Raw genomic sequence first — 12,887 nt, forward strand, 5'->3', positions numbered from 1 at the left:
GGTCTATGGCAATTTACCTGTTTCTATGACTTTGACAGAATAGTGGTTTTTTTTATTTGACCATTATGGGCACGCTATTATAGTCTTTGATTCTAACGCTTAGCTTTCGAAGTTTCGTCAAAACTTTCATATTCAATTATCTAAATAATAAAAGTTCTATTCTATTGTTTCTAGTGGCTTCTGTCGAAGGGGCACCACAACTCGTCAATGTCACGTTTCAGTAGACCAACAAGCTTAGAGTGTGTCATTTGATCGGTGTAAACGAATTTACAAGTGCTTATAGTAATGACCGGTGCCCAGAATCAAAACAGATTTATTTCCTTATTATACCTGAAACAAATATACATGCTGATAGATTATAATGGACAAACACTGATAATATTACTTATCTAAAACATTTATTGTGTTAGTTTTAACTTAATATTATTTTGTTTAAGATATTTACATAAAGTATTTACAAAAGGAGTGAAAACGAAGGTGAGGAGGCATTTTATGGAGGTGGGGTGGGGGATTTCAGGAGGTATAAAATTGTACAAGGAAGACTTCATTAAAGGGCAATTAAAGAACAAATGGTCTACATTTCCCTCATCAAGTCCACAGTCACATAGAGAATGGTCTCTAATTCTTAGTTTGGCTAAGAATACTGTAACCGGCAAACTGTTGATATTATTGATTTATTGGGGAATCTAAATTTCGAGAACCACGGTTTTAAAGGGATTACAGGTTGCATATCACCATAAAAGACGCCTTTAGAAGTTTTGGAAACCTGCCAGATGTTTGACCACCTCTCAAACATATTTATTTTCAAGGTGGAGCACAAGTCATGAGAGAAGATTTGAGAATGCTGTTGGGATCCTGTATGAGAAGCTGACTTGGCACAAGCATCAGCATTTTCATTGCCGATTATATGCATGGCCTGGTATCCGTGCTAGAACTATGTTGATGTTGAGATCATAGCACTCTTTCAAGTTTACTCTTATCTTAAGTATAATTGGAATCCTACTTTTTCAGCGAAATGGATTTGAGAGGATGGATTGAAGGCAGCTTTTGGAGTCCGATAATATAATAGAATTGTTCAGGCCATGGGGCTTAATAAATAAAATAGCTTCAAGTATAGCAATTGCTTCCCCTGTGAATACCGAAGTGACAGTTGAGCAGCTATAACTTAATACAATTCTTGTGGAGGGGATCCATACTGCAACACCAACTGGGCTCATGTGTGTTTTAGAAGCATCAGTGAAAAATCTTGTGCCAATTTTGGAAATCTGAATGCATAACATGAGAAAAAGTTCTGTTAGCTTCTATGGTGAACTTTGATATTATATATGGGAAATTTGATTATTGTTGTATAAGCCAACTAATTGATCTAATTTATGCAGCAAATGGTGATCCCGGATTTCCGCTAATTTAAAAAACAGTTTATTAGCGAGGAACTGTCGCCGAAGCGAGAGGGGAGGTTCTACACACTCGACCTGCATAGCATTAATAGGGCTAGATTTCATAGCTCCTAATATAATGCGCAAACATTTTGCCTGTAATTTTTCTAACTTATCTAAACCTGCCTTATTGCCTGAAATCAAAAGTAACGTGCCATAATCCATGGGCTACGAATTATGGCATTGTAAAGCAATCTTTGGGTGCAGGGGTGAGCCTCCCACCAAACGCCAGTTAATGAGCGAAGGATATTAATATTTTTTTCACACTTTTGGGAGATGTAGTTAAAGTGCTTTACACCTGTTAATTTTTGATCCAACCATACACCCAAGAACTTAACATTATCGACAAAAGGAACTTCAGTATTGTAAATTTTGACTTTGATTACAGGGAGACGTCTTTTGTTGGTGAATAGAACTACCCTACTTTTGGAAGGTGATAGTGTTAGCCCATGTTGCAAGAGGTATGATGAGAGATATTGTCAACGTGCAAAGTACGTCAAAGAGCAGTTGTCAACGTCAGTTTGACAAGAGAATAATTCTCTAAGTTGTAATTTAACTTCTTGGACATTACATCATACATGACATAACATTTTGTGCTAGAATGAAGTCAACAACGCGTGCAATCTCGGTTTAACATGAATTTAGTGGATATCTTTCTGCATGGATATTTCAAATTATTACTATTAAAGCAACACCTGTATTTTAGTTTTGCTTAGAAAGAACATATAAAATTAATTGTAAAACCTGAAATACTAATAATTTAAACCATTGAGCATTTTTCAATTTTATTTTTCTGAAAGGTTCGGTAGATGGCAGTGTTTTAACTACCCCTAAGAATCCATTCATAGCAATAAACGATAAACATATAAAAGTGTTCTGTGTGTTCACAAGTAATAATATTCTGATGTTTCATTAATTCGTTCCGATTTCCCCTTTGCTTGTATTGTGTGACTGTCTAGATTCTAGTTACCTACATACTTCTTCGTACAGCAGAAATCCAATAGATGTAACCGAGTCGTCATTTAAAAGCAGAAATCGCTATCCAAATAGCAGTACGTAGTCGTTAATTTAAATAAATCCAAAGTAAACACGATATAACAGCTTTGCAGCTTATTCAGATAGATGAATGATTTAACATCAAGGAATATAATATAGCCACTCCAATCAGTAATTACATTAGCTATAGAGCATTTAAAATATCTATAGTGTTAAAAATAATAACATAAATGAATATTAATATCTTAAGCTAACGGAATAGACACGGATAACTATCACTAGTGTAAATAATCAATTCACTGCATAGATATCTAGGAATGCAGTAAATAGATCGTAACGTCACATTGTTCTGTCATCTGAAGGAACCTCAATAAAATTCATGGTCATCGCCTAAAAGGCTTGCCTCTAAGGCTCTAATTAAGAAAAATGAAAATTTCAAATTCAAAACATTGTAATTTGGCAACATTGATGATTTTCAATGTCAGATTTCAATTTATATGTTTTTTGATAAGAAAAAAGGGCGGGAAACTTAAGATCAGTCGCACGTAATTTTAATAATTTTTCATTTTATTTTTAAATTTCATATAAATATTTAGATATTTTGATCAGATAAGTTGTAATTTGTATATATTTTAGTAGTTAGTTTTTATTAAAGTGTTAATTTGTGTAAATTTCATCCTATTGGTAAGTCTTCTTCTTCCTCTTCTTCACTTTTATATGATATGATGGACCCCCCGGATGATCCTGGGGGGACAGCCCCTGATATAGGTCATGTAGTGACAATATCTAATAATGACGAAGGTAGCACGATGGATACAGATGGTTCAGTGTCTCAGACATCTAGTGGCCGTAAAAGAGTGTCAGCTCGACCCAGAATATGCAGACACTGTAATAAAAGACGACGAAAACACCGTGGTGATAAGAAGGATATTAAGGAAAGTGATTGCAAATGTGTAGACATTAGTGATAAACAAATTCTTTCCAAAGTCGATTCCTGCAATAATTCTTCTATAGTAGTAGAGAACATACAAAGAAATAACACAGACACTCCACAACAGCCACAGCCCTCTGTTGCAAGGCTGTTATATAACTCATTAGATGCTGCTCCTTTTGTTGTACACATTCAGAAACAGTATTCATCTCCCGATGATAATGTTACTTTACATCCAGTTACATTTGGTCGTTTTCTCAAAAGAAATTCTATTAAAAATATTGTGAATGGAAGTTTAAAAAGGATAGGCCGGAATAGGTTATCTATTTCTTTTTCTAAGTACCAAGATGCAAATGACTTTGTTGAAAACAAAAATTTAGAAAATGAAAAATATAAGGCTTTTATTCCATCATTTTCTGTGAGTAGAATAGGAATAGTCAGAGGAGTACCAGCTGAGTGGTCTGAAGAGGAAATAAAAGATAATGTTTCTGTTCCTATTGGCTGTGGTCCAATCATAAAAATTAGGAGAATAAAACGAAAGATGATGATGGATGGACAAAACCATCTTAAATGTACTGAGTCTGTGGTATTTACTTTTGATGGACAGTTTTTGCCTAAACGAGTATATATGTGCTACACTTCTCTTACTGTAGACTTGTATATATATCCTACTATTCAATGCTACAATTGTTGTCGGTTTGGTCATGTGAAATCTCAATGCAGATCTAAACCAAGATGTTTTAGATGTGGTCAAGGACATAGTGGTGATAACTGCTCTGTTCAAGATGATTTTATATCTTGTTGTTTATGTAAAGGTTCCCATATTGCAACTGATAAAAAATGTTTAGAATATGAAAGACAAAGAGCTATAAAGGAATCAATGGCTAAAAACTGTATTTCCTATTCAGAAGCTTCAAAGATACATCCATCTGTCTCTCGAATTTCATATGCAGATACATTACTCTCATCACCTAACATCACTCCTAATACTTTTCCAACCCAGCATCAACATTCAACACCTAAAACTATAAACAATACTTCATATAAAAAAACTGTTTTTGTTAAACCAAAGCCTCCACCTACACTTAGCAAAGGATATGACAAATCTGCTCACCAAGAAATTTTAAGGGATTTTAATATTCCCCAACCCTCTAATGGATGTGCATTAATTAACAAAGAAAATGAAAATCCTTTGGAATCCTCAGTAATTGATTTAATTATTTATCTTATAAAATCTCTTAGTCAATCGAATGAATTTTCACCGTCCAACGCTGCCTTATTAGTTTCTGCAATTACTCAAATTTATAAACCAAATAATGGACAAAGTTCTTCAATGGAATTGTCAAAGCATCACTCCTAAAAAAAGTGATCTTATTTATTTATTAAATAAATATAAACCTTATATCTGTGCTCTTCAAGAGACATGGTTGAAACCAGGATCTTTGTTTAAGATTCGTGGTTATTCATGTCTCAGAGAAGATCGTGTGGATGGGCATGGCGGAGTAGCCATGCTTGTGAAACACCCTCTTTCCTTTTCTCTCTTCTCTATTCCTTCTCACAGTAATGATTTTTCTATTATTGCTGCTTTAGTTGAAAATATCTGTTATGTATCTATTTATATACCTCATCCTTCTTCTGCAATCTTAAATGAAATCAAAGATATTATTTCCATTCTTCCGAAGCCTTTTATGATCCTTGGTGATTTTAACTGTCGCCATGAATCCTGGGGTTACTTATCTTCTAATAGTTATGGTAACACATTAATAGATATATTTGATTCAGTGAATTTGTGTATATTAAATGATGGTCGTCCTACACGACGTTCTCATCCTGACGAGGGCCCAAGTGCTCCAGATTTAACAGTCACTACACCTAATCTTGCTTCTTCTTTGTCCTGGGATCCATTACGATCTACTTTTGGTAGTGATCACTTCCCACTATTATTATCATTTCCAACCTGCAATAATAACAATAAAGTATTACATAAAACTTATTCTCCTCGTTTAAAATATAAGCTTAATGATGTTGATTGGGATTTATATAAAGATCTAATAAAAAACAAAATTGTTACACTTCCAAAAATTAATCCAGGTACAGAATCTCAGTGTGCAGATTCTTTAGCAAGAATCTTTATTGAGGTTGCCAATGAGATATTTCCAAGTAAAAATAGCTCTTTGGGTTTTATTCCTTCTCCTCCTTGGTGGGATAACGAATGTACTGTGGCAGTAAAGAGAAGAAAATATGCTGAAATTACATACTGTCAATGTTCCACTGATGAGAATTTTGAAATTCTTACAAAGAGTATGTCAGAAACTTCAAAATTTCTAAAGAAAAAGAAATTTGATGGCTGGAAAAATTTCTGCTATTCAATATCACCTGATGTCAAACCATCTCTTGTATGGCAAAATATAAGAAGGTTTAGATCTGCATACAAAGATTCATCCCCAAAATCAATCCCTTTTCATTTAGTTAATAGCTTTTTAGATAAATTGGCTCCACCTTTCGTTCCTGAAGACTTAATAATTGGTTACCCTGTAATAAATATAAATAATGATAACTGTTTTGGTTTAAACAGTATATTTTCTCTCACTGAACTAAAAGGTGTATTGTCTCATGTTAAGGATTCTGCTCCTGGACTGGACGGTATTCCGTATTCCTTTATCTCTCATTTAGATGATGATGCTTTATTTTATTATTTATCTCTTATAAATTCCATAGTGACATCTGGTAACATCCCCTCCACGTGGAAACGTCAAGAAATAATTCCCGTACTGAAACCTAATAGGTGTTCTTCAGACCATTCTGCCTATCGCCCAATCGCACTTTCTTCTGTTTTGATGAAAATTACAGAACATCTTATAAAAAATCGTTTAGAATGGTAACAAACCAGCATAACGGTCTATTATGTGAATCCCAATTCGGCTTCAGACGTGGGAAAAGTACTATTGATAGCTTAAGTATATTCATTTCTGATATTCAATTATCATTTTCAAATAATAAATCAGTAATAGCTGCGTTCTTAGATATAAATTGTGCCTATGATAATGTCGTAATAAGTATTTTAAAGAGTAAGCTTTTACAACTTAATATACCTCTGCTATTAACAAATTTTATCATAAACATGCTTTCCGAAAGATACATAATCCTGAAACTAGATGACAGGAAGTCAATTACTCGACTTGTTTCAAAGGGCCTCCCCCAGGGATCAGTACTTAGCCCAATATTGTATAATATTTATACACACGATTTAAAATCATCACTTAATTGTGTAAATGTTCTTCAGTATGCTGATGATCTATTAATTTACTGTCGTGATATTTCTATTGAAAAAGCTAGTTCTTCTATAACACAACCGCTGATAAATTTAAAAACTTGGTTGGACTTAAACGGCCTTGATCTATCACCTGAAAAAAGTACAATAGTTTTATTCACGAGATCAAGAACTCCTCCTCCTATTTCTATATTTTATGAGGATTATCAGATTCCAGTTAAAGATAATGTTAAGTTTTTGGGAATTGTCTTAGATTCGAAACTAACTGGTATCCCACATTGTGATTACCTAAATGCTAAATGTGAGCGTACTCTTAATATTTTAAGATGTCTGTCAGGTGTTTGGTGGGGTGCGCACCCTTTTTGCATGAAATTGTTATATAATGCTCTTATAAGAAGTATATTAGATTATGGTACATTCTTGCTGGAGCCTGGTAGTGTTAAGGCATTTAAAAAACTAGATCTCATACAGTCCAAAGCTTTACGAGTAGTTTCTGGTGCTATGCGGTCAAGTCCTATCAATACTCTTCAAGTAGAATGTGGTGATCCTCCACTACATCTACGTCGTCAATATTTAGCAGACAAATTTATATTCTGATCTTTTCAGTTTCTTAACCACTCTCTTTATAACAAACTTCAGAAACTTTCTCATTATATAGATTCATCTGCATATTGGTCAAATAAAAAACCACCTTGTCTAATCAATAGTTTTAAGAAATTTATCAACATAAAAGCTCCTATTCATCGATCCATTAATTATCCTCTTTTCAGTACTAGCTTTGAAGCATTAATGTTGCTTCCAGAAATTAATTTTAACTCAGATTTAAATAAGCACGATATTAGTACAAATTTTTCGTTTAATCTTCTTAAAAATACTGTTTGGGTTGATTACCATCATATTTACACAGACGCGTCTAAACATTCCTCCTCGGATCCCGTTGGTGTAGGTGTCTATCACGCTCAATTTAAAATATCACAGAAAATTAAACTACCTCCGGAAACATCGGTGTTTACTGGGGAATGTTATGGTATTTTTAAGGCTATTGAGTATATTATTCTATTTAAACTTCCAAAAACAATAATTTTCTCTGATTCAAAAAGTGCCTTACAGTCTCTCAATAGGTTCCCATTTAAATCAAAAAACATTTCTTCTGTTGTCATAGAATTAAGAAATCTATTAAATAAATGCAATCACTTTGGTCTTTCTGTGTTGTTTTTATGGATCCCCAGCCATAGCGACATTCCTGGTAATATAAAAGCAGACCAACTAGCTAATGAAGCCGTGGTCGATGGCGACATTTTCCCTTATAAAGTTTTTTGCCAGGATCTAGGTGCTCTTCCTATAGTTCACCTTCAGGATTGTTTGAATAGGCTTTGGACTGAAACTGGTCAATCAAAAGGCAGGAAATATTTTAACCTTCAGCCACTTATTTCATTTAAACCATGGTTTTTCCGTGCCAAATGCAATAAGTTAGTATGTTCTTCTATCATAAGAATGCGTTTGGGTCATGTTTGCACTCCTGTTCATCTTAATAGATTAGGCATTGTATCTACTGACATGTGTGAATGTGAATCCGATAAATGTGATCTAGATCACATTTTCTTTTCATGTTCTCTATACGACCGCTCCTCATTCCTGAATGATCTAATATCTCTTAATGTTCCCTTTCCTACCTGTATATCCTGTCTAATTATGTATCCATGTAAATATTATAAAATATTGTCATCTTTCATTCTTCAGAATCATATTAATGTTTAAATATTTGTAATGTTGTGTAAGTAGCAAGTATATATGTATATTTATGAAATTTTTAATATCCGTTTCAATCCTCTTTTACTTATCTGATCCTTTCCCGTGTTCCGTATCCTTTTTTAACTTAGTTTCCCAATCTTTTAATTTACGTTATTGGCAAAAAGTAAACGCTATTGCCAAAAGGAAAAAAAAAAAAAAAATATATGTTTAGGATTAATAAGATTCTCTCCCAGGCTATTTAGCGAATTAAACTTTGATAATTTGTTTTCATCTTTAGATCTAAGCATTCAATATGAAACCTAATGTTGCTGCTGATGAAATGTTTCCCGAAGGCGTTGGTCCTTACATGGATTTAGAAGAAGTATGTATCACACGTTTATTTTCGTGCGCACTAGTAAAACGTAATTTTGGGATGAACATTTTAAGTATTCCATTGCATTTGCACAGCCATACAAAATTCGAATTTTGTTGTTATCTTTTATATGATGTAAACAGCCGAAGTACCTGATGGCAATTAGTTACCATATCATGTACTTACCTATACAAAATAAAAGCCGCTAAGAACTATTTTTATTTGACATTTTATTCATTCACGGATAAACCATGTATAAAAACATTTATGTTATGAATTTGACAAGACATGTTTATTACAATATTATATATTTTATTTCAGGCTGGGGGACCCTCTAATCTCTTGTTAGACTTAGCTGCAAACGAGAAAGCTGTACATGGAGACTTTTTCAATGGTAAATTTATCCAATTCTCGATAAGGTATTGCTTAACATGTACTTACATCCACTTGTGTCTCAGAACATCTACAATCTGCCACATCTTACACTAAGACCATGGGTTGAAATAACATGCATTACATTTATTGATCCTACAGTTTGAGTGATGTGAACTTAGAGGATATGATGTTATGTGTTCATTCTTAGTTATTGTAAAACAAATCTGTATCAGAAACAGTTGCTATCTGCAAACAAGTTAGAACATCTGTATTCAACTTTAATTTTTTTTGTCACACTTAATTTAAACTGAATTTGTCTAAATCCACCAACTTTGTAGCAGCAATAGAGGTACTCCCTTTGCTTTGTGCATGGAAACATTTGAGCCCATATGATTAAAAAATGGCTAATCTTTAAGGCAATATTTTTGCCTCTTTATATATATCTGTTATAATAGTAAATGTTCATAAATATCTAAATATGGCTAAAGTAAACAATGAAATAGTTACTCAAAGTCTACTCAGAGACCTATATGTTGTCTTTGAGACATTGGGGAATTGAAGATCCTCCTATGGCTATTCACAGCAATTGTGAGACCAACAATCACATACGCCTCCATTGTGTGGTGGAACAAAGCCAGCCAGAAAACAACTGCAGACAGACTAAATAGCCTGCAGAGACTTGCCTGTATGTTGGTAACCGGTGCCATGACGTCTACTCCTGGTGCGGCCATTGAAGCAATGCTAAACCTACCGCCTCTTCCACTGTTCATACAGCAAGAGGCGAAGGCAAGCATGCTGAGAGCAATCGCCCAGGGGGGTTCATGTAACTGGATGTCGTAAACGCTTAGGACTTTAGCAGACGCAGTTCTGTGAGACCACAAATTAGGCATGTTACCTGATCAGATGATTCCACAATTAATCTCTGTTAAACACTATATCGTGGAACTACCTTCCAGGGATGACTGGATGAACAACAAAGTCATGTGGAAGGACGGGAGCCTCATGTGGTTCACCGATGGTCCAAAATGGAAATTGAAGTTGGCTGTGGGGTCTATGGAGAACACCCCAGGTTTAAATCCAGCACAAACCTGGGGAACTTTACCTCCATATTTCAAGCAGAGGTGTATGCCATCTTGAAATGCGCGGAAACCAATATCCAAAAAGGCTACTTCAATCATAACATATACATTCACTCTGATAGTCAGGCAGCATTGTTGGCTTTAGACGCTGACTTGACGACGTCTAAGTTAGTCAATAATTGCGTTGAATGCCTGAATTCATTAGGCATGAAAAACAGAGTGATTCTCAGATGCGTCCCAGGGCATGCCAGAATCATAGGCAATGAAATGGCCGATGAGCTTGCAAGAGCTGGGGCTAAAGCAGTCCAATATGGTCCGGAACCCATTTGTGGACTGCCTAAGAGCGCCATCTGACACACCCTGAGTAACCAATGTAAACAAGAAGCACTTAAATGCTGGAACAACTCAACAGGTTTAAACCACTCTAAAGCACAGTAAGGGCATTCAACAGTAGCTATGCGAATGAAGCCCTATCTTTGAACAGGAAAAATCTATGCATACTCACTAGGATGCTAACCGGGCACTGTCGCCTAAACAAGCACCTCAGTGTGGTCGGCATCAAAAGCGACAAAACTTGCAGGTTCTGCCTTGAGGATGATGAAATGCCTATTCATCTACTCTGCAACTGCGGCCCACTAATGCATAAGCGTAACACAATCTTTGGCGACTACTTCGTGCCACCAGATAGTGTTTGCAACATTTGTGTCAAGGAACTACTGCGGTTCGTAAAGGCGGCAGGGCTTGACGACGAGCTTTAGTATGAGTGGCGAACACAATAGTTCAATTTTGGATGCGGTGTTACTAGGAATCTTTAGGACTAACTATACTGGTAATTAATGACTGACTATAAGAAGTGTAGCTGAATTTACTAGTACTACTCATCACGCAAAAAGGCTGATTACATGATAATAATCACAAATCACACATTGTATTTGGTCCTTCATGGCCCTTTTGAGAAAAATAAATGTTAACTGTATCAAATACTTATCTGCAATGATTTGAAACCTGTATGAAAAATAATCTAAAATAGTACATCAACAAACCTAATAACAACATCTAAGTACATTATGTCAGAGTAATGAAATTTTAAATGTTCTTGCTATTTAACCAAAAAATTCATCAACCACACTACCATATCATTTATGACCATAATTTAACAATTCTGATCAAGTTGGCAAATCACTGTAGACAATTACTCAGGCGACTGTTTTTTTCTCTCAAAACCGAAGTTAGCAACTAAGCATACTAAACAGATTTGTTTGTTCAGTTGGCAACATGAGCTTAGTGAAAAATCTAAACAGTACTGCAAGTTCTATCAGTTTCAATATGTTTTCCTATTTTCATTCAATTATGAATTTAGAGATTATTACTAATTTTAGTCAGTTGTCTAGCAGCAAGATAGTCTATCTGTACATATAAATGATTTAAGGTTGGAGATATATAACAGGGCGGCTGTCCTTGTCCATTAGCGGCTACCCCAGGCAATGCTTAGAGAACAAGTCTGCAATATGATCCTATTTTCCAAATTTTACTAACCAAAAGAATGAAAATAAGGCTGCGCCAAAGACCCTGAGGGGATGGGCCCCCTGAAAACGCGCTTTGAAAATGTCACGAAATTTCGGATTAGCTGAAATAATAATAAAAATGTAACTTTTACGCAAAAACCAATGTAAAAACACAGTTACAATTAACACACATTTTAATCCTTATAAAGTGTTAGCTATGTTCAAGATTATATTATTTCATTTTAAAAGAAAAATATAATGTTTTGTATAAGGCCACATCTTTCAAGGTCTGAACGGAACTGCAAAAATGTGCCTGAAGACAATATAAGCACACTTTCTTCCTAGTTGCGTCAGCTGCCACTGTCCGAATTCGTTTCTAAATTCTAGGTTACCTATTTGTTTACATTGCTGCTTCTTGACCAAGATATTACAACTGGAGTAAATGCAGCAATGTATAGATATAGCAGTCAAAGCTTAAGATGGTGTAATTGGTTGCATGTTCCATATTTCAGCTTTGATTTTATACAATGTGATATGTCTATATGTAAATAATACATAGGCGGTAACAGTTACATAAGGTACTGTGGCTATAGAATCTAAACTATAATAAATTATCACATATACCTCTAATTTCACCAAGTCTAATTTGGAACTTACCCTTCCAATACAAAAGTAATTCCAATAGTAAAGTACTGTTCAAAGGCTGTCAAGGTTCAGCATGTTTATAAAAAATATTTTCGTGATTTTACAAATAGTGTTGTTTTTACTTGGAATTCTGCCTCTGATTTACACAGACACACCTTCACACTCACTCATAAAGACATTCCCTTCTACACAAAACCGAATGAAGCATATAGAACTCTGATGCATAAAGGTGTTTTCTTTTAAGTGTTATAAAAATCGTGGCAGCAATGATCACATTCTAGTCGTCGACTCGTCCAGCACCTAATATTGGTGTATTATAATCTCATCACATTAAAACTTTCATTGTATACCTACTTCATATACCTACTTATGTCATATTTTTTTTTCAGATTTTGAAGATTTATTTGATGACGATGATTTAAAATAAGACCAGTTCTATGAAATTATTTGTGAATATTGTAAAGTATTAATAAGTGTGAGTATATAAGCGGTGGTTTTAGGTACAATAAAAGCTTTTCTTTTCCTTGATGTCTTTTATTTTTTTT

General features: G+C 34.5%; 1 protein-coding gene across 1 annotated transcript; it reads left to right on the forward strand.

Moving 5' to 3' along the window:
• The first annotated feature begins 8,592 nt into the window (after positions 1-8,592).
• Positions 8,593-12,865, forward strand: LOC126972890 (COP9 signalosome complex subunit 9). The gene is made up of 3 exons (XM_050820003.1): positions 8,593-8,747; positions 9,060-9,132; positions 12,732-12,865. The coding sequence occupies exons 1-3, from the start codon at positions 8,679-8,681 to the stop codon at positions 12,767-12,769; spliced, it is 180 nt and encodes a 59-aa protein (XP_050675960.1). The 5' UTR covers positions 8,593-8,678; the 3' UTR covers positions 12,770-12,865.
• The last annotated feature ends 22 nt before the right edge of the window (positions 12,866-12,887 follow it).

The sequence above is a fragment of the Leptidea sinapis genome, chromosome 27 (assembly GCF_905404315.1).
Source record: "Leptidea sinapis chromosome 27, ilLepSina1.1, whole genome shotgun sequence".
Lineage (NCBI taxonomy): Eukaryota > Metazoa > Arthropoda > Insecta > Lepidoptera > Pieridae > Leptidea > Leptidea sinapis.